This window comes from Macrobrachium nipponense, chromosome 44 (assembly GCF_015104395.2).
Source record: "Macrobrachium nipponense isolate FS-2020 chromosome 44, ASM1510439v2, whole genome shotgun sequence".
Taxonomy (NCBI): domain Eukaryota; kingdom Metazoa; phylum Arthropoda; class Malacostraca; order Decapoda; family Palaemonidae; genus Macrobrachium; species Macrobrachium nipponense.
In genome coordinates, this window is record NC_087221.1 from 41,736,653 (window position 1) to 41,759,578 (window position 22,926).

Genomic DNA, 22,926 nt, shown 5'->3' on the forward strand with positions numbered 1-22,926 from the left:
GACAGGAGATCAAGACCATGCTGAGCAAGAGAGCTGTAGAGATCGTCACGGATCAGTCACCGGGCTTTTACAGTCGACTCTTCCTGGTGGAAACAGTCTACGGGAGGCTGGCGCCCGGTGATAGATCTCTCTCCCCTGAACCGGTTTGTTCGCCAGACCCGGTTCACGATGGAGACGGCACGCTCAGTGCTCGACTCCATCAGGGAGAACGATTTCATGCTTTCAGTGGACTTGAAGGATGCGTATTTCCAAATACCCATTCATCAGTCCTCCAGAAGTACCTCCGCTTCATCCTCGACGGGACGGTGTACCAGTTCAGGGCACTGTGCTTCGGTCTCTCAAACCGCCCCACAGGTGTTCACGCGAGTGTTCACTCATGTGTCTGCTTGGGCCCATTCGCACGGGATACGTCTGATGAGGTATCTCGACGATTGGTTAGTCCTGGCGAGCTCCCGCTCGCAGTTGCTACAGGACAGGGATCGGCTGCTCGAGTTCTGTCGCGATCTGGGGATCGTTGTGAACTTCGAGAAGTCCGATCTCGAGCCCAAGCAGAGGATGAAGTACCTGGGTATGCTGATCGACACGGTAGCAGGGCGAGTCTTCCCCGCGGACTCGCGGATCAGCAGATTCAGAGAGGGGCCAGCCAACCAGTTCCTGTCTCGGCAGGAAACAGGTAGCTCAGCGATGGCAAGTCGTGATCGGACACCTGTCGTCATTCGAGAAGTTAGTCCCTCACGGCGTCTTCACCTGCGGTCTCTTCAATGGAGACTAAAGGAGAGTTGGTCACAGGCGACGGATCCCCCAAGCTTTCCAGTGTCACTGACACAGGAGGTGAGGCAGGACCTAGCCTGGTGGCTCGACGACAGGAACCTCTTAAGAGGAGTGCCTCTGCGCACTCCCCCCCGGACATGCAGCTGTTCTCAGACGCATCGACCGAGGGATGGGGCGCACACCTGGAGGAGTTGCTGACTTCAGGAGTGTGGGACGAGAACGACAAGCACCTTCACATCAATGTACTGGAACTCAAGGCAGCGTTCCTCGCTCTCCAAGAGTTTCAGGACCGCTTGATGGGACACTCAGTGGTGTTGATGTGCGACAACACCACGGTGGTGGCTTACGTCAACAAACAGGGGGGCCTAGTGTCTCTCCCGTTGTACCAGTTGACACGGCAGGTGCACGAGTGGGCTCAGGCACACTCAATAGAGCTGTCGGCACGATACATTCCAGGGAAGAGGAATGTAGTAGCAGACACGCTCAGCCGTCGGGATCAGGTGATAGGGACCGAATGGTCTCTACACCAGGACGTGGCGGAAAGGCTCTTCGACCTGTGGGGGCGACCAGTCGTGGATCTGTTCGCCACCCGGCACAACAGGAAGCTCCAGGTGTTCTTTCTCGGCCCGTGCCGGACCCATGGGCAGCTGCAGAGGACGCTCTTCAACACCCGTGGGACAACCTCTTCGTCTATGCCTTTCCCCCCGTTCAGCCTGATTCGCAAGGTGATCAGTCGAGCGCTGGTCACCCCGAATCTCAGGATGCTCCTGGTAGCTCCCAATGGCCACAGGCCATTTGGTATCCGGACCTGCTGGCTCTTCTCGCAGGAGAACCGAGAGAGATTCCCCCTTGGCACAACCTTCTCGCCCAGCCACACGTCGAGCGGTACCACCGAGCAGTCCAGTCCCTACGTCTTCACGGCTGGCTGTTATCCACCATCTCTTGCGAACGAGAGGCTTTTCTCGTAGCGCAGCAACAGAGATGGCTGGAAACGTCCGTCAGTCCTCTGCAGCTGTGTACCAGGGAAGTGGGCCGTCTTCTGTGGTTGGTGTCGTAGACGGGGTCTATCTCCTCTCAGAGCCACTCTTCAGCAGGTAGCGGATTTCCTCGTTTTTCTTCGCCGAGAGAAGCTCCTATCAGTCCCCACAGTGAAAGGATACAGAGCCGCCTTGGCGCTCGTCCTGAAACTGAGGGGGTTGGACATCTCGAACTCGTTCGAGATCTCCTTGCTGATGAGGAGCTTCGAGAGGTCTTGCCCACCCAGGGAACTCAGGCCCCCTGCGTGGGACGTGACTCTCGTCCTTAGGAGTCTGACTCGAAACACCGTTTCGAGCCACTCCGAGAGTCGTCAGACAGGGATCTGACCCTCAAGACCCTCTTCTTGCTGGCCCTGGCATCGGCGAAGAGAGTAGGGGAACTTCATGGTCTTTCCTATGATGTACGACACTCCAGGGGATGGGGATCCGTGACGCTCGATTTCGTCCCGAACTTCGTTGCGAAGACTCAGAAACCGTCAGTCCCTGATGACAGGTTCGAGTCATTCACGATTCCCTCCCTATTGGACTTCACCGATAATGATGCGGATGAGATGCTGCTTTGTCCTGTGAGGGCGCTACGGCGCTATCTGAAGAGAACTCGACACCTCGGGCCTGAGTGTCGACGCCTCTTCGTTAGCAACGGGGTCAACAAAGAAAGAAGTATCAAGAACACTCTTTCGTCCTGGCTGCGTGAGGTCTTCAGGAGGGCGTATGAGGCTGATGGTAGTGACGACATCGTACGTCCCGTCCGAGAGCTCACGAAGTCAGAAGTATTGGCCCCTCGTTGGCGTTTCGCAAGAACTTCTCCGTGGCGCAGGTCCTGAAGGCAGGGGTCTGGTCTAACCAGACGACCTTTACGTCCTTCTACCTTCGGGATATTGCCCACAGGTCCTTGGATACCTTTTCCTTGGGACCCTTGGTGGCTGCTCAACAAGTTGTGTAGCTAACCCAGACCCTCGCAGGCTGAACAGCATCGAGTCCTGGTGTGACTGTGTGGATGGATGTGTGAGTGAGTGAGTGACTGGCTCTCTCTTCCCATCTTTTCCTTCCCCTCTACCTGTGGGCAGAGGGCCATGGTCGTCACTACGCTGGATAGAGGACGAGATGCAGGTGAGCTATATGACAGAGCCCCATCCTATCCCTTTCACTAGGGATAGGAGCAGAATATCCACCACTTCCTTCTGCAAGGGGGGGAAGTGGATGCCTACAAGAGTCAAACCCATGACTTTATATTTGCTCCTGTACAGGAACAAGTTCTTGCATTGCTGGTACTAAGAGATGCGCATGCCCCTCTCTTAGTACTCGGTCCAGAGGTCTGACCATTGATCCTGCGGTGCACACCCCGATCAATCGGACAGAGGCTTGGATCCCTCCCTCGCTCTTACGACCAGGGAAGCTTCCAAGGTAGGGCGAACACCAGTCTGTTCACAAAAGACTCAGATTCCACCCACCAAGAAGTGAGTCTTCCTATTGTAAAAGGACCGAAGGTTTGTATGCCGTGTCGGAACAAATGACAATTTGTCTAAAATTGCATTTTTCCTAACTATACAAACCTGAGGTCCTTTTACACATAGCCCCACCTCATGCCACCCCTCACTCTGCAGTTTTTGCTTGGGCCAAAGCAAAAGTGATTTGTTTACCTCCCAGTCGCGCGCGCGCGCCTGTCGACAAGCAGTTAACTACCGAACCCCTTGTTCGAAAGCTTACGACCTATCCAGCTGCCGCTAGTATCTTCCTATTGTAAAAGGACCTCAGGTTTGTATAGTTAGGAAAAATGCAATTTTAGACAAATTGTCATTTATAAAGTGCAATCATTTGTAGAAGACACCTTCCGAAAAGGCTCACACAGGAACATTGTGAAAAGTAGGCAGAAGCAATCTTCCTTGGATAGTTAATTATGTACGTAGCCTCACTCGAAAGGTAAGCTTCCACATTTTACGTACGTACAGTATATTTCTTGTTACCATGTACACTAATATACACTACAGGTTATATTTTGCATTTTTTTTATTAATTTAGGTATTGAATGGTCCAATTGTTGTTGTATTTCATTGTTTATAGGTCAATTTAGCTTTATTATGAAATTTACTGGGGTGTTTTTGGAGGGCTTGGAACGGATTTGAAAACCTCATGATACGAAGGGCCCATCAGAACGGATTAATTTCGTATCTCGAGGTACTACTGTACTATATACTTTGATGATGATGTGAAAAAAAATTTATCGAAGGGTAAATGCATCAATTTTTTGAAAAGTCTTTAATTAAATCATATGCAGCATTGGATGATGAAACATTCCAATAAAACTGGTCGGTGACCAGCTTCCACCTCATATACGCATGAGTTGCCAGATGCCACAGATTCCTTGCTTTACAATCTTTGATTGTTTCTAAAACTCTCAAGCAGCCATATTTTTATGCTACCACGTAGCCACACCCTAAATTACAAATAAAGTTTTGTATATATATTTGTAATGACACATGGTCTTCGGAAACCTCAAGTTTAAAAGTGAGATGTGAATTCAAACTTAATCTCGAGTATACTCTGCTGTACTCTATGAACTTGTGTAATTTTCATGTTAAAACTTTATACCTGTGATGTTATTTTTGCTTTTTCATGCCAGGTGGGACTAGTATGGTTTGTTGTTATTTCTAGAATACAAACCATGGGTGTTTCGGTAGAAAAATGCCTTGGCATGAGCTGGAATCAATTGTTGAAACTTCACAAGTGTATTCGACTCGTGGTAGGTAGGCAAATACTTCACACTCATGCGGTTGTCAAGCACTTATTCTTTACCCAAGTCAAGTTAATTTGCCTTGCTATGCTGACCAACCATCACAGTGATACCTCTTTCATCTTATTGTTTATGTGGAGTTGGTTTTGTTCAGCATTGACATGAATAAGAACAGTAAACAGTAAATATGAAGGAATTTTTTTTTTATTTTTTTATTGGTGTAACCAGTGGTTGTAAACATTAGTGCTGAAAGTCTGCTGGTTAGTCTCCTTGACATTGGAAAATTTAGAGGCAACGGAGGGAGGTAAAAAGATGATTGCCAGTTCCTTCAAATGGGATTACTCCACCTTCTATATTGAACTGCCCTAGCTTTTCTTACCTTCTCGTTCTTCCGACTCTTGTAGTTGGGTTTATGTTTGTGAAGGTAAGAGACCAGTTCCCTGATATCAACAGTGCTGACTTAGTCACTTGGTGAATTCTCCCAAAGTAGACTGGTGTATGATTGTGGTTCCTACCTCCCAATGCCTTGCTATTTTGTTTTGAGTACTAGAAGACATTTCCTTTTGGTATTATGAGCAACCTGTCTTGCTCCTATTACTGAATACTTGATGATCCTCCTGTAAGTGATCATCTTTTCCTTTGGCAATCCTCCTAATATTGAGTACAGGCCATACATATCTGACACTGATTCCTGCTTGGATTTGCCTTGTACGTACTACTATATACCCAAGGATAGTATGGCGTGTGGACAGACTAAGGTGAAGAAACACAACTTATCATCTTCCTTCTCTTTTTCTGTGTTTCTTTTCCCTATTCATGGAGGTCTCTTACCTAAAGTGTTTTTGGACTTCGAGTGAGCAATTTTTTTTTATGCGGGTTTGGTAGGGGGATTCACTCATCAGTTTGTACTATGTCTGCTACAGGTGGGGATGATGTAGTGTTGTCTTAGTGTGCTTATGAACAAGTGTTTCCCATTTTACTGCAGAAATGTTTCCCGGGCTCTTCATCTGTTTGTACATCTGTCAAGGGCCCTCAAAGAAGTTTTGACATTACGTACCTTCGTGCTTGTGGACAAACCCTAGATGGTGAAGCTTCTGGCAGAAGGTTCATATGTGCCAAGTCACTTTAGTATGATGCTGTAGGGTATCGTGTCAGTCTGTATGCACATTATTGTGCAAACTCATTCAGTAGTGCCAGAGTCATCCAGAACCTCATGTTCACTCACAACTGGATCATGATTATGTAACAGAGGGTTGTGTGAAGAAGGTCGACGTTACAAAGCTGGAGAGTAACTAACTTTGCAAACCACATGCACATAATGATGCAGACACTATTAGCACATGAGTACATATTGATAACCTCTACTAGTTCAGTTTTGATCATCAATCAAGTCTGGTTGAGAGGGAAATTAGATAAAACTCTTGATATGCATCTGTTTACTGAGGTAGGTCATCAGTTACTGTATTACTAATATGGTACCAACTTTCTCATTTGACCTTTACAGGTCAGTTGGTACCACTCTTGCCTTTCACTTTGAGTCCTAGGTTGGTGCTTAATAGGAGGTAGAAATTTATGCCAATTATTGTACAAGTGATTGCATGTTGATTTGCAAGATGTCCACTCTGAAGTGCTAATTCAGATGAAAAGTTTAAAGAATCTGTTGCATGACTGGTGGATTGGTAAATTAGGTAAAATGATATGCAGGGTATGCAGCCTGCCTAGGTAAATCTCCAGATACTATGTTATGTAAGTACGTACAGTGGTACCTCGAGATACGAAAGGCTCCACTTACGAAAAACTCGAGATACGAAAGCCAATACGAAAAATTTAACGGCTCTACATACGAAAAGTTTTCAAGATACGAAAGGTTTCTGAAAGTCCGAGATTCGCCCAGATAACAATTTTGAAAATTGCGCCACCATCCTCCTGCTCTCCCATTGGTTCCTGATGCTAGTCGCGGCCATGAAATCCTTCTCTCCTATTGGCCAGCGTCCCTCCCATCATGCATCTACTATGTACACGTGGTGGGGTGGCTCGGCCACTCAGTACCAGCATTGTTATAGTACGCACGAGGTATTCGTTTTCGGGATCGTCAATGTGTACGTAATATTTAAAAAAACAAGTGACCAAGATCTCTCACATGGGATAAGTGATCAAGGTCTCTCTCATGGGGTAACTGGAAACTTTGCAAGGTTGGTAGAATATCCACTCCCTGGTGAACAGAGGGTGTAGACCAATCATTTGCAACATGCATACCAGTATGTAGTGTACGTATAATCAAGGCACTTCAGTTTATGTTGAAGGTCAGCAGCCGAACATTCAGTACCCAAATCAGTTGCAGAGAGAGCATTTGGTTGAACAGGGTTTTGATGGACACCAGGGCCAACAGTCATGAGGTGCAAAAAAAGAAAGTTGAAGTTCTGAAAAAAAAAAATACATAAAGTAAAAAAAAGTAAAAAAAAAGTTAAAAATAAAAAAAGAAGAAAAAAACGGCAGAAATTAAAGCCGCTTTTCATAAAGTGCAATCATTTGTAGAAGACACCCCCCGAAAAGGCTCGCACAGGAACATTGTGAAAAGTACGTAGGCAGAAGTAATCTTCCTTGGATAGTTACGTTGTAGTACGCATGTATATTTTTTAAAGTGTACGTATGTACATATTACATAAAAAAAAAACGGCAGAAATTAAAGCCGCTTTTCATAAAGTGCAATCATTTGTAGAAGACACCCCCAAAAAGGCTCACACAGGAACATTGTGAAAAGTAGGCAGAAGCAATCTTCCTTGGATAGTTACATATGTACGTAGCCTCACTCGAAAGGTAAGCTTCCACATTTTACGTTACAGTAATAATATTTCTTGTACACTAATATACACTTTATTTACAGGTTTTGCATTTTTAGTCTTAAATTAGGTATTGAATGGTCCAAATTGTTGTAGTATTTCATTGTTTATAGGTCAAATTAGCTTTATTATGAAATTTACTGGGGTGTTTTTGGAGGGCTTGGAATGGATTAGCCATTTTACATGCAAAATGTGGTCCAAGATACGAAAACCTCATGATACGAAGGGCGCCTCGGAACGGATTAATTTCGTATCTCGAGGTACTACTGTGCCTGGAACTTAGGTTCTAACTTCTTAAATGACCTCTGTGGGTCAGGTGGTAGTTCCCTTGCATTACTATACTTGAGATTCCTAGATTTGATCATTTGTGAGGTGTAGGTTTTCTTATATACACATGATTGTATGTATAATAGTTTCATCATATTTACTCAAAAAGGGGTAATAAGAATAAAAAATTATCACTAGCGATATTTTTGTAATTGGTAAAGCTCACTGTGTTACAATTAATTGAGGATTAAATTTGTTCCTCTTGCATTTTGTGATGATTTCTATCATAGTCACGTGCAAGAGAAAATGCAAATGAAATTCCTAACAACTGAGTCACTGGTGGGTTGGAAAGCTGAGTAAAACCCACTGGGATGCAAAATGTGTAGCCTGCCCCAAGTACTGAAAGTCAAGCTAAAGTGATATATCTTAACCCTTTCATGTCCAACTGACGTAGCGGTACGTAAAATTTACTGAAATTTTTAGTGCGTGTGGTAGGGGCATTTTTTTTTTTTTATTTTTTTTTTTTTTTTTTAATTTTCGGACAGGTAAGTTGAATGTATGAAAATGACATTGTTATGATACAATAAAGTTTCATACATACTTACCTGACAGATAATATACAATTGAAGAGCCCACCCAGCCTCCCCGCAGGAGACAGGTGGAAGAGAGAATCTGATTAGAAAACGGGAATAGTTCCTAGTCCTGCCACCCAGAGCAGGGCGGTAGATCACCTGACCTACCTGTAGCGGGTGCCGCGAAATTTGAATTTCTGTCGGGGACGACGGAGTCGATAGCTATGTATATATCTGCCAGGTAAGTATGTATGAAACTTATTGTATCATAACAATGTCATTTTGGGTTACAAACAAAAATATAAAAATAAGTAAAGATTTTTTGTTTTTTGTTAAATAACTCACATTTTTTTTGTATTCAGAGGGCTGGGACTCTTATTCTGACTATTCCACCATAAAATAATAACATTTAGAAAAAAAGGACAGAAAATGAACGTTGTTGGCATAAAATTTATATTTTCACTGAATTTTTTATATAATTATTTTTTCGCACTGTCAAGCGCTCCCAGATACCTCGGATATCTGGGGACACAGTGCTCAAAACAAAACTAAGCGGATATGAAAGAGTATATATATATATATATATATATATATATATATATATATATATATATATTATATATATATATATATATTATCAACTAAAAATTCTGCCCCTTCGGTACAAAATTGAAAATATATCAAATCCGAGGTAGAGCGAATTAGATATTAAAGGACATTTGTAGCTCGAATGATCTATAAGAATCATGGTGATGTGATAATTATTCATATACATATATATATATATATATATATATATATATATATAATATAGTATATGTATAGAATGCTTATTATTGTTTTCTTTTTTCCAGGGGTGTGGAGGTTGCGGCGATGCTCAAAGTGGGCAGCAAGTTCTACACATTTGATGAGTTGAGCAAACGGTTGGAGGAATTTCAGCAACTAGAAAAAGTACAACTGTGGGTACGTGACTCAAGGACTGTCGTTGCTGCCGCAAAGAGGGCGCGCCGCAAGTCCCTCAACCCAGCTCTCAAGTATGCTGAGCTGACCTACTCATGTGTCTTTGGTGGGCGAAGACCCTCGGACCAAACAAAAACACATAATCAGTGAGTGTCATTATAGCTCTTTTAAAAAGTTTTTCAATCTAAAAACATTAGCTGTGAGTTCAGCTGTGCATATATTTGAATTGTAATGGAAAACATGAAATTATTTTTCTCTAATGGTCTTCATTGATTTTATCTTGAAGAAAAGAATTTCTTTGGAGAGTTGGGTATGTATCAGTTGATATGGTATATACATGCCATTTTGAAAGAAAATATCCAAATTTCAGTGCAATGGCTATGTCAGCCTTTCATTAGGATTTAATGCTCAAAAATACAGATACACTTTCACTTCTGGTGTTTCTACCTCTTGTCATTTTATACTTTACAATGGGTTTTATTTATTAAAAAAAGATGTGGGGGGGGGGAAATTAAATTTGTTTTATCTTTTAACTAAATTATCAGTTATTAATTATTTTATGGCGGTTCTATTTTGTGTATGCATTACACTACTTGTGCCCATTTTTTTTTGGATTGAGGACCATATTTAGTTGATGGTTCAGATTGTTCTCAATATGATTGAGACTTCGTACATGGCTCAACTGACAACAGCATTGTGTTTAATCAGTGTCGTTCTTCGGTGAGAGCAGTCCAAATGGTGTTACAACTTCTCCTAAGGATAGGATCCTTGCTAGGAACTGAAGGCTCGCCTTAAATCTATTCTAGCAATTTGGATGATGTAAAAGTGGCTCCTGTGATGGTTCTTGCTTTTTTGAGGTTCTGTCTTTTTGTACTGATTACTTGAGTGATCAGCTTCGTAGAAGTCGCCAGTGTATAAGCAGCTCCACTGGGTCATCTTAAGTTGTACTTGTGCATTGAATGAAACCCGTTACCCCAGGAAGGGTTTTTTTTTGACATGTTCCTACACAGTTGGTTTGTTTTTGCATATTTAAGACTGGAAATTGTGGGTTGATGACTAGTCAATGTACAGGCAGTCCTTAGTTATCGGCGATCTGGTTTTACAGCACTTCTAGCAAAGGTTTTTCATTATGGTTGTGTATGTAGTATTGGTTGATTTGCCAATGGACACACTTGAGTGACCTAATGCTAATCACAGGCGATGGTACTGTTGTCCGAGCCAGCATTGCCATTTCAGAGATAAGATTTACAATTGTAAATATATGTGGATGACTCGGGTGTTCTTCATTCTAAAAAAAAAAAAAAAAAAAAAAAAAAAAAAAAAAAAACCCAAGTTGAAGAGTTCTGATTGGTCACACGCGATTGACCTATGGATATTTGATGAGCAAGCCATGCTACTCAATTGGTGATTGCAGAGCATCACTTAAGCAAAACCTTTGTTCAGTTTTTAGTTCACACCATGCATCAGTGTAGGAAATAAGTTCTTGTAGAATATTCAAATTTTTCCAATTTACTGAGGCATTAGATTTTTAGAGTTATAATACATTAAGATAAGTTTTATTACATTCTTCAAGAACAAACCCCCAGACCAGCCTTATGAGGGTTAACAATGTAGACCCAGTGCTTTGGTTGAATTATATATATGATAATCATAATTAAAGAATGGAGACCCATTGCTTTTTTTGTATTAATGTCTACAGTTTCCTACCTAGGTATTGTGTAATTTCCTTTTTAACATCACAGAGTGGCAGTTTAAACTTGAATTGTGAATGAATTTTGATTCTGTGACAACTTGACTTAATTTTTTCAGACCATTTGAAAAACTTGTTAAAATTAATTTTACAGGACATCAGCGGGTGGTTGCCCGTTTAAGGTCCGGCTGTCGACTTCAATTGATGGCCAAGCTCTTGTCGTAAAAGAGATATGTCATGATCATAACCATGAGCCAGGCAAAGTGAGTAGTTTGTTGCAATTCATTTTATGAATAGGACTCAAGTAAATAGCCACTTGGGTGTTGAATGGCTTTGTTTGATAATGATACTGAAAGATCAAGTTGCTGTATATATTTTGTAGTCAGAGGGTTGCATAGTACTTTGATTATGCATCTGGGCACTCAATATTTCTTACATTATTGGGCGAGTTGTTAAGTTACCAGTATAAATTACTTACTGCAAAAAGAATGTTACATACATACTAGTACTGGAGTACAGGGCCCGTTTACAAGAGCTGTAACAGCAATTGTATACTGAAGTGTTTCCTTGTTCCCCCAATTGTATTATTTTGTTTTATTTATACTGTTTTGTTATCAACATGGCTGTTAAACCACATGAACTATTCCTTGATCCAGATTATGATCCTTAATAATTACTCTACTACTCTGAAAGTCGAGGAACTTTTCTTGGTGACCTGGTTAAGATACTTACCAATTGTTTTTTTTAACCACCTGGCATAATGCTTTTGAATGGTTAACTTTTCTTATCTATACATTGATGAGTCCTTGCTAAATATTATCTTCTTCTCATACTCATCCAGGTTACAGCCAACATTTATGTTAATATTATATTGTCATCTTCATTGGGGTGAATATTAAGGATTTATGGTTTATCTTTTCAGAAGCTTCATGAAGAGCCAAGGCGATTGTACAAAAAGACAACAAACCGCACAACTGTGCGAAAGCCCGTCCGTTATATTGTGAATAAACAGCGTGTGAGTAGTAGTGACAACAAGAGTAATAAGAATCGCTTGGAAAATAACGAGTCTCATATTCAGTTGGGTCAGTCTCCTTTCCATCATCTTCATTTACATAAACAGCAATACCAGCAGCAGCAACAACAAATTAAATTGCAGTTGCAACAACATTTACAACAGCAGCAGCTGGAGCAGCAGTTGCGGCAAAGGCAAGCAGAGATCATACAGCTGGACTCGCCTGATCATATAGATACTCCTGACCACCTGAGCTCTCCCGATCTCTCCACAACCTTTGATCAGCTGGGGTCTCTCAACAACTCCGTCGATCAGTACTCGTACCTGCCACCCTCACCCATCTCTCCCAGGTATGGTGTTAGAGCTTTGTTACAGGGGGAAAAATTTTGGTTAAGTTTAACCACCAGAAAATTTTTTAGTATTATTTTATTAATTTTGTTATTGCAGCTTCTCTAATGAAAATATCAAGTACAAAGAGATTTGATACTTTTAAAGTTATTGCCAAATTTCTAGATTTAATTTTTGCCCGTCAAATACAGTTAGTGAATTTTGTAAAAATTTGTTTTGAATTTAACAGTAAATTGTGAAAATAAGTTCAAGTATTTGAAATCTGTAAGTTATTTGCATTAGGGACTGCTTTACTTAGTTTTTAATATTAAACCATATTAGGTTAGATACAAGTTGGTTGTATGTATTAGGCCCATTAAACATGTTGAACACTTGAATCATGGCAAACAGTTAATATCCAACAAAAGGAGAGACTTTGCAATGTTTCAAAGTGTCATAATTTTAAGGTCTACAAACTACTGCTCTGATTTTCTGTAGTTTTTTTATTTGGTTGTGTGTGTGTGTAAGTTTTGAGATTTACAATAGAGTAGTATATAGAGTAATGTTATTAGTCTAAGCTGATTATTATCTCTCCTTGGCTTCAATCCATGAAGAATTTAAAGCCATGCCAGAAGAAGTTTTATACCTATAGAACATCGGGAGACCTTTTAATGGCATAGGTCATTGTCCTTCTGTGAGAAGGCCAGCTAGTACAAGCCTCCACTAATAATCGCACTTATTCAAGTCACTCGGTTAAAACTCAAGAGAATGCCAGCCCCATAAGTCTAAAATGTGACTCACTGGTTTGGTTAAACTGCTGTGTAAGAAGAAAAGCACAAAAAGGAAAACTTGAGTTGCTTGTATTTGCTGTTCCCCTCACATGTGACGCCTGTTTGGACAACAGCAGATTGATGACAGAAAATGTGCCACCCGTGCAATCATACCTATGCCAGAATTCCCAATTTCAGACGCCTTGGCTGTAGCCGGTTGTTGGAGTGGCGACAGCGGGGCTAGCGAACTTGCGGGTCGCTTCATCTCATTGTCGACTGATTCATCACTAGTTTGAACCTTTGACATCTAACTCGACATCAACCCAATATCCATTGCACGTTCCTATTCCACATTCATGTAGAGTACGTTCGCTTTTCTTTGGTGACCTTTTTAGAAGTTTGAGTTTTTTCAGCAAGACATTTTGAAGATTTTCACAACATAGAGTACTTTTATAATTATCCTTATTTTGAAGTGGCCTTCATTGTTACTTTAATCATTTAAGTTCTCTCCTATTCAATTGATGTTAAGCCATCAGTAATACATGTTTTGAATAGTAAAGCAGAAATGACTGTCTTTGAATTTCAGGTAATATTGCATGGGTAGGTTTCCTCCACTTGTTTTAATTGTGGTATTGCTTATTAGCAGAGAAATTTAGTTTTTAAGATTAATCAAAATCCTTTGCTGTAGTACTGTTATTACATGTCAGTAAACTACTTTACACATCAGAGCAGGCAATAATATTGGCCGAAGGCAACACCAAGGATCATGCTTTCTTGCGGCTGATTTTGGTTTGACATAGCGCCGACATTTTCCCTCCCTAGCCTAGTGTAATTGGACCAAATTTCAAGTTTGTTGAATGCTTGTGATGATAAAATTTATTGTTAATAAGACATGGCATGCATGTGAAAGCAGTACTTGATTTATATCAGTCTTGGAACTTGGTCTTGATTATGCTATATCCTTCCCTGTTGGTAAGAACAGCACTTACAGGCTTAACATCCTTGTGTATTTTTAAGTCTTTTATAGCATGCAGTATTGGTACATATGCATCTTTTGGTATGTGTACCCTTTTCTCTTTCTTGCTCTCTCTATCTTTCTCTTCTTTGCTTGTCTTTTTGAAGTTTTTACTCTTGAATATATACAGTACTGTATATGGTTCCTGTTTTATCAAACTGGTTTTTATATTGCTTGTCTTGTTTGCTGTGAAGATGATCAAGTATCTAGTTCTTATGTGCATAGTATGTTATTGTTTAAATCTGTTATGGAAACCCCTGTGGCCGGTTCAAAATGGAAAGGTAAAACCTAATCATTTTTGCTTCAGTTTGTAAACCTGAAATGTTGTAAATTTAGTAGCGAATTTCTTTTAATAATGCTTTGATATAGCACACTAAGAGATTTAGTGTGGACATTGTGGTAATACTACACAATTTGTTTCATAACAAAACTACAATTCATATATAGCCCTTGATTCAGGTCTGTGAATGTCCAAACACTGCATTCCTATGTCTACAAGGCAGAAAAGTAAGTTAAATTAATACCCCTGTGCAACCAAAACCCTCCAGTATATATCTGCCACCTGCCTCATCCCTCTTTTCACTGTCTTGAGTGCTGAATGGCTGAAAGTGCCCCAGTGCTTGGCTTGACAGCCTAAATCATAAAATCACATAATTCCTTAGATGCGTGCCAAGCTGGTAACAACCAGACGCAATGTACCAGACTGATTCTACTATATGGGATTGCCAATATTATTATCTTACTTTAGAGATTTTTCACCTAGCTTAATCAGTTTTCAGTGTTTTATATAGTAGTAGTACTTTCTAGTTGAGTAAAGTCCTTTGCCAGTTGCAAGTCTTTCAGTGCCCGTTTCCTTGACTTTAAGAAGGGGCAAGTGGGTTGTCTTGAAACTTGTCTGTGGCAAATCACACACCAACTGTTAATGGGCATAGCTATATGTTGTTGTTCCTTAGTGTAAATGTATTTTTCAAGATATAATTTTGGTTATGGTGTCATTTTAAAGTGTAATACCTGTTAATTGTTAAAGAGAAAACTTGAACAGTCAAAGTGAGTTTATTTAGACAAATTTTTTATGGCTGAAGTAATTTGCAGTTGATTAGAATCTCAGGTGTTTACAATATGCATTTCTGCAAGTGATGTCATCAGAATGTCTGTGTTACTGTTAAGTTTTTAACTTGAATTTGTGTTTTGAGGGGCTGTCATTTTACAGCCTTTGGTATTTGTTCTTATTTTGTGTTGGTAGTCTTGAAAGAGGGTGTACATACATGCATAGTATTGGGTTCATTTAACTAGGGAGGAGTTGTTAGTTGATTGTTAAAATTTCCCCAAAAGTTGCTGCTTTTGATACTGTTTGATTCACTATATTTTCTGCTCTAACCATGCCAGCCAGGTTGTCCCTTCTGTGCCTGACATGTCAAGAGTTGAAGATACATAATTTTGGCCTTGCATATGACTTGATGCAACATCTTTTGACAGACAATTGACTTGGCTGACCCGACTTTGCTTGCTCCTCTGCAACCTATGTGCAGCAAATTTCCCATTTTCATTGTGTTGGGAGATTTTCAGGGTGCTATAGTGCTTGTGAAGCACACCACAGTGTAGAAGTCAGGCCAGGCAATGTGAAAAATAGGAATATGAGAACTTTTGGTAATCATGTTCTGACTCTAACTAGGGTTTTCTGACTTCTTATGGACAGCCAAAGAATGACTACGATCGGTAGAACTCGGGGATAATCACAGTTGCAGAGATTTTTTTTGAACTCTCTTCAGCTTCAGTTTCACATATGGAGACTTATTTGGCAAGGCCTCATAAGTAAGAGGTTTTTTTTAAAAAACAGCTTGAAGCTTGAGGTTTCTACCTTATCAATCAACCACCACTAATCCTTTCTTTACAATCTTTGATTATATTAACTGGTTTCCAGATTTGGCTAGAAGATTATCCTATTGTAAGGAACTCAGGTTCGTTAGCTATGAAAAATACAAATTACATTAAAACTTTGTTATTTTTGGATCCCTCAACCAGATATAAGAAGGTTAGCTAATTTTTAAAGGCTTATTCAATACTTTCGGTAAGAGTCCTTAAAGATGTTTCAAGTGTTAGTTATTATTATTAGTTTTCTAGTGTTAGTTAGATTGCCTCTCGGGTCTCTTCATAATTACTTTGAGTACTACTTCGCACCTAGGAATTATCATGAGCTTAAACCATCTTGTGAAGAAAAATAAAAGAAATTTCTACAAACCTATTATGTGTTTAATATAATTGGTTCCTAACATTGCTGACTGCACTACCTGATGCTTTTGTAGCCAACTAAAAGTAGCTAGATAAATAGATGAATAAGAGGTAGGTGAGGTTTTATATCTTGAGTGTCTTGGTGATGCAAGCACTGTAGCTTACCTTAATCTTCTGAACGGTTCCAGACCTAGGTGAGACAAAGTACGTATAAATGATGGGTGTGCATAGACAAAATCTTTATTTTATAAAGTTATTGGTTCTTATTCAAAGGTAATGGGGACAGTTTATTAACTACATAAATAATTTATTGTTTAGTTTTGTCAGGATTTATTTCCATGTATGTTTAACCACAAATGTGAGCTAGTCTAAATTTGGCATCATTGGCCCCTGGTTCATTTATTTTTGTCTTTTCCTTTATGCTTTTTGATCATTGTACCTTGCTGTGCAATTTCTTTTTGTTGCTTCAGTTTTCTTCCATCATTTTGTATCAGTAAGTCCAACCCCATAACACTGAAATATTACTGGGTGATGTGGTTAAACTACTTTGTTGAAATGATATGCATTTATGTAGTGCCTTTACAAATTCTATACAGTGGTAGTCATAGTTTCCTTCTTAAGTTATCATTGTTGACCTTGCAGTAGTTGTTAAATGTGTGTACTGTAGCTATTGGCATTAGTTCAGTTGCTGTTGTTTTGTAGTAGTACATAATTGATAACATGGACAGTATGTGAATCCAGTGCCGGAGAGTGAAGAAAACTCATTTTATGCCTTCCCCTTGGCAAAGGAAAATTCTCAAGATGATGATGATGATAGTGATGGTGAACTGGTAATAATATTAAGTGATGTGGAATTTTTAGTGTTTGGTTTCAGTGTATTATGACATGTTGATGAGTTAGAATTAGGTTGCCAGGATAACATATTTTTTCATAGCTAAACACGGATATTACTGCAATATCAAGTTTGCTAAGTTTCATCTACATGAGCTCATGTGTATCTTGCTTGGTCCTCCAAATGATACTATTCTGGAATAATTGTTATATTTGGTTTTGCTAGGGAATTTTTCATTAGCTTTTGAAATAAGATGAAACAGTATGTAGACAGTAAAACTGTCTTAGTTGTTTACTTCAACCAATTATAGTATATTGCTGCTAGTTTTAGTAAAGATCAGTTGTTGTACTGCTAGTCTGGAATACATAGTTTTTTAATTTTTTTTATTTTGTCTCCACCTTAAATATGAAACGAGTTCTCTCTTTCCTGTACATGTGCACCTGAACAACAGCCTTGATATATGTATCCAGTTTCTTAACTAATGTTTTGTGAGTTATTGTTCCTCATACCCTCTTATCTTATTTGTAAACCTCAGTCTTTCCAGCAGCTGCATCTCTCTGTCACTTCCTCATTCATAATATACTGTTCCCACCATATTTAAGCCATGAATCTTAATTTTCTGTTCACTGTCTTTCCAATCTGTGTTTACAATTGGACATTGAAGGAGCACCCAAAATGCTCACAAGTTGAACCATTTATGAACGTCGAGCTTTGTACATTCAGTTGTTTCATTGCTTTGAAGTACTGTGGTTATGGCTGATACAGCACATTGATTATGTTTTTTTTTTTTTTTTTTTTAATACTTTGCTTTATGTTTTTTCATGTTTGATTATTCTAATATTTAAAAAGCTTTTCTGAAGTTGACTTACCAGTGAACTGGAAAGATTGAAAAGATTTCCTAGTAACTTAATATGATATAAATTCTCGAGGCATGTTTCATCAGAAACTGTCGTGACCAACTCTCTTGATGCATGCAAATGGACGAGGCTACAACGGCTGCATTATTTTTAGATTTTTGTCGTATTAGACCTCAGCGTATGCCACATGAACATGTCATCCTTGGTAGAATAAAGCAAAAATCCACAAAATTCTGATATCACAAATAAGAAAAAACATGTAAATCTTATAAGCCTGAAAATATTGTGCGCATTGTCACTATTACCATTACCTTTTGTAAAAGTATCATGGTTATGATAGTCTTGCTATAGTAAGAATTACGGTTAAACCCTTTTAACAAATTCCAATTTTACTTCTCAGCCAAAGTTGTCCTGAAAATCAGGGTCATTTGAGGAGAATGAAAATATCCTTGGTATTGATATTGATTCATCTACCATGGGAATGAACCTTTATAATTTTTTATTTTCTTTATGATAGTTATTTGTTTTAACTAAGGATACCTTATGCATTCATGTAGAGTATGAATGGTTATTGCCCAGCAAAGATATCCATCCTCTTAGATTAGGGTAGGCCCATGAAAATTATCTTCAGTCTTTAGGGCACAGTAAATTCAAGAGTATATTTCAAGGAAAAATAGAATATTTGGCACCAGGAAATAAGGTTCTAAATGTTCTGCCTGGTTCTCCACTATCTTGTCTTTTCCGTTTGCTCTTCCTTTGTATTTCGGGATTCACACATCTTTTACGCCATACATATTTTGTGATCCCAAGCATATCTCTTGTCCCACCATGTTACATCTGGTTAACAGCACTGATTTTACTTCACACCATTTTTCACAGTAGCCACCTGGCCATTTCCATATCTCAGATGATGTAAATATAATCTGTTATAATGGTGGTTTTAAGATGGACTATCATGACCATAGTGTCTCATGTGTGCACATGTCTGTGAATTACCTAAAGGATTTGTTCCTTAATGAAAATTGGAGTAAGGTAAAAGAAAAAAAAAAATAAGGAAATTGGACAGCCATGTCAGAAGGGACCAGAGGGAACAGATGAAAATAAAATGACAAAAAGCCGTATGAATAGTAGCTGTTGAAGGCATGCTGCAAAGAACCTTATATACCACCTACAATGTATGGAATGGTTCTCTTCGTGGGTGATACAGTCTGGAGAAATCTTTATCCCATAATCAAAGTTATTGAAATATATGGTAGACATTAGTCAGAAGATACCGTGTTTGGCTATGAGGTTTGTTTTTATAAGGAAAATCTGCTTTCACCCAGAGTGCCTCTGCCAATAGAATTAGTGCATGGTTGACTTGAGACATGTTGCAGAACAATAGTATCTGCATGCTGTGGTTGGTACAATCCCCAGAACATGAAGCTTTTTTTTTTTATTTTCCTCATTGTATTATTATAATACAATTATTATTATTCTCCTCCAGACAAAGTTAGGGAACTGTTGTTTCCGTTTGTTTGTTTGCTTGTTTGTATCATATTCTCGTCATTGTGTCCTGCACAGTTGAAGGGGTGTCTTTTGAACAGGATGTAAATGTAGAATATCATGCATTGTTGTCGATGAAAACTGGTTTTCTGTCCTTCTTTGTATGCCATTCTTCCCTAGTCATTGCAGCTTTTTGTATACTAATTGAATTGTACTGCACGAAGGGAATGTCTGTTCGTCAGAGGGCATTCTGGGTATACATGCCCCGTGACCTGGTATAGATGCCAATAGTCCCTGGATTGCACAAGTTTAATTTTAATATTACCGGGTTCCAGCTTGGCGCTAGTAAATCCGAATGTTAAGACCTCAGGTTTGTTAGTTATGAAAAATACAAATTAGTTACAAATTTGTCATGTTCAAGATATTAAACAGGTATAGTACAAAGGTAGACTTGTGAATAGATTTATTTAGGAGATAGTCTGCATGCTTGCTGTGCATACTTCTTCATTGCAGCAACTACTAGTATGAAGGTATTTCCATCAAATTTTATTTGATACAATGGTATTAGGTTTGCATGAAGGGAGATTTAAGATTGACTGTTATATCTTCCTTGCCTGGTCATCACAACTGTTCCTACACTTTTGAAGGGATTCCAATAAAACTCAGTACAGGGTGGACCATCAGATGTGTATATATGTGCGAGTGTATGTGTTTTGGTGTCTTCACACTTAACTTGTCACAGTTCTTACCTGGATGAATGGATTGATGTATCCAAAGTAAATGTGTCGTGCATAGGTGTTCATGAAAGTACATCTTTATAATTTTGGTGTTTATCATACAAAATTTTTTTATTTCAATCTGACTAGGGCCAGTATGAAATAGGGACACAAAATACATCTTAATGTGAGAAACCTTTTGGTGATGTGTACCTATGGAAGAACCATGCTGTTGTCCTCAATATTTCATGTGTTGATATGTTTTTAAAAAGTTGTTTTGATTATTGGTGTAGCAGTGATCTTAGAATACTAGTTGAAGATTTTGGCTTGGTTGTAGGATTTTAATACTTGAAAGTGTGTTCCACAACCTTATTGCTGTCATTTTTCTGACAATTTTCATATACTTGAATTTGTTTTTGAATGCTATTAGTTTATCCATGCAACATTATGAGAGAGATTTCATGGTTGAACACTAAATTTACAGTATTTCCTGTTGCAAAAGATAATGTCACCCAGTGTGTTGTAATATCCCACAAGAGCTTTGGCTTTGTGAAAGTTCCTGATTTGTCTCAATCCACCATATCTGCATTTTGAGTGGTAGACATTAGTGGCATCTTATTGTCTTTCCTTATCATTGCTGTAACTTCTGATCTTGCCTATGAACTGAAGATGAATATTTTCTGGTGATTCTTCTGGATTCATTAGGTCTTCATAATTGTTGCTACTAGTTTCTTTGTCATTCATTTTGATTGTTGAGGGCAATGGAATGGCAAAAGTAGGGATATATTTCATCAGCGGCTTGCGGCATATGATACCTGAAATTCTATCATGAAAGTAAACTAGGCATACAACTGTCTGATAAGAAAAATAACAACTAAGCACTCACCAACAAGTGGGGAAGGGTGGAATGTGGGAATACATTGAAGAACAAGTAAAATCATTACAAAAAATATAGTAGGGATATTTTACAGTAATGAATGAGTAGTATTCTCATTCTTTATAAAAAAAATTTAGTTCATTGTTCAGAAATATAATGGGGATAGTAAGTAATCTGGACTTGTAATGCAATAAAGACTTTCTATATTCCATTGGTTTTTAGTGGCTAAACTCAAGATGTTGTTTCATATGCTGGTTGTAGTTTTATTATTGAATCAAATGTTTCTGTTTTAGTCATCCAGAGAATGATGATGCTCATAAGAAAATGCTAAATCACTCAACAAGTATTGATAATGATTAAGTATTTGTTTGAACCGGGTTTTAGATATCTATAGACATACCATTACGTAACCGCAAGTTGTTAATAACTGGCGAGTGTTAACACAATATATTTGTACTACTAATGGCATTAAATGGTGTACTAAGTTAAGAAACACTCATAATCTTTCTTAATGGTGCTCTTCTGTTAAAATCTTCACCCTTGGTACCTGTCATTGCTCTTTTTCAGAAACAACTACTTGCTTTTTAAATCTTTTTGTTAAAATTTTCTCCTTTGTTTTTTTTATTTTGATTTAAGCAGATTGGAAGTAAACCCAAAATTGTTTGCATTGTGATGTTAGTATTTTAAGTGCTGTTCTTTCCATTACATTTAAGTTATATTTGGAAAATTTCCTTCTAATTAGGTTATTTGGAGAGGGAGGAAAAGTTCATTTTGAAGGAGGGAGAATTTATAAATTTAAGGTTAAAGTAAAATAGATAGATTTAAAATACCTTTTTTTAGATTATACTAATAGAAATCTTTTAATCTTTGTATCATTGTTTTGACATTAAATAATGTGTTAGCAGGGTGTATTTTTTTGTTTTTAATATTTAGAGACTTTCTCCTCTGTTAGTATAGCAATACTTAACTGAGGGAATGGACTCTGTTTAAAGGTGTGGATTGCGAACTTTTTTGCCTTGCAGCCTGTCTAGTGGTTGCCTGGTTGACTGTGAGGAGGAAGAACGCCTGGAGCCTATTCTGGATCTGGAAGAGGCGCTAGAAGAAGCCCTGGGTGACCTAGACAGTGTGGGCAGTATGGAGGTTGACGCTAACCTTCGACTGTCCACTCTAGGGAGCTCCACTCCTCTGGTGTCGCAGTCAGAGGCGCACTCGACTGACGATCATACGGGTCCGCCTCCGGCCAAGAGACAGCGTGGGCGTCCTAGGAAACAGTCATTTACAGGAAGTACGTATGATAGTAGTGTGGACATTCCAGATCTTGATTTCAGTCTGAGCGACTTGATGGACTTTGACGTCTACCTATTTTAGCCGAGAGAGGGTGGTGAGAGGAACTGACACCCGTAGCTACAAAGTCTAAGTTCAAATTTGTACAGCTGCCTCTTGTATGAACTGGACTTCATAATAGTTGATCAAATTGTAGTAAAAGATACTGTACCTTTTCTTTTGTAAATCTTTTTTCTCTTCTGTTTCTGTTTTATGTCAGTTTATATGGAACTGAGCTTGAGTTAACAAGGTTTCACTCTTTAGGGTCATGGCTATATTTTTATTAGTTCTGGTTCAGTGGTAGTCATTTATCCAAAATAACTGTCACATGTAAAATTGCACTATAAAAATGTGTTGGTTACAAAAAATACAACCACAAAGCTTTACATGATGTGTTTTATTGTTGTTCCTTTTAGCGTGGTGGCACTAATGCCTAGCATGGCAGCATAGTGAAACCTCGTAGACTCACACTCAGATTCTATATCTTTGTCATGAATTTGAGTGGTGAAAAGCAACTTACAAGCACATTTATGTGCCTTGACATTTCAAATGAACATCATTGGTCTTAAAAGACCTCTGGTGTCCTCTTGAAAGTAGTTGATCAGTCATTCTTAT

The 22,926-nt window shown here is 39.0% G+C and overlaps 1 protein-coding gene across 3 annotated transcripts in view; it reads left to right on the top strand.

The window, feature by feature from the left end:
* The window catches only part of LOC135204229 (uncharacterized), a 43,590-nt gene extending 20,893 nt beyond the window's left edge, over positions 1-22,697 (top strand). For all 3 annotated transcript variants that reach the window (XM_064234335.1, XM_064234336.1, XM_064234337.1), the window contains 4 exons: positions 9,073-9,324; positions 11,023-11,131; positions 11,791-12,230; positions 22,011-22,697. In XM_064234335.1, the coding sequence (XP_064090405.1) occupies positions 9,073-9,324; positions 11,023-11,131; positions 11,791-12,230; positions 22,011-22,356 (1,147 nt within the window). In that variant the 3' untranslated portion in view covers positions 22,357-22,697. The remainder of the gene's footprint in view (positions 1-9,072; positions 9,325-11,022; positions 11,132-11,790; positions 12,231-22,010) is intronic.
* The last annotated feature ends 229 nt before the right edge of the window (positions 22,698-22,926 follow it).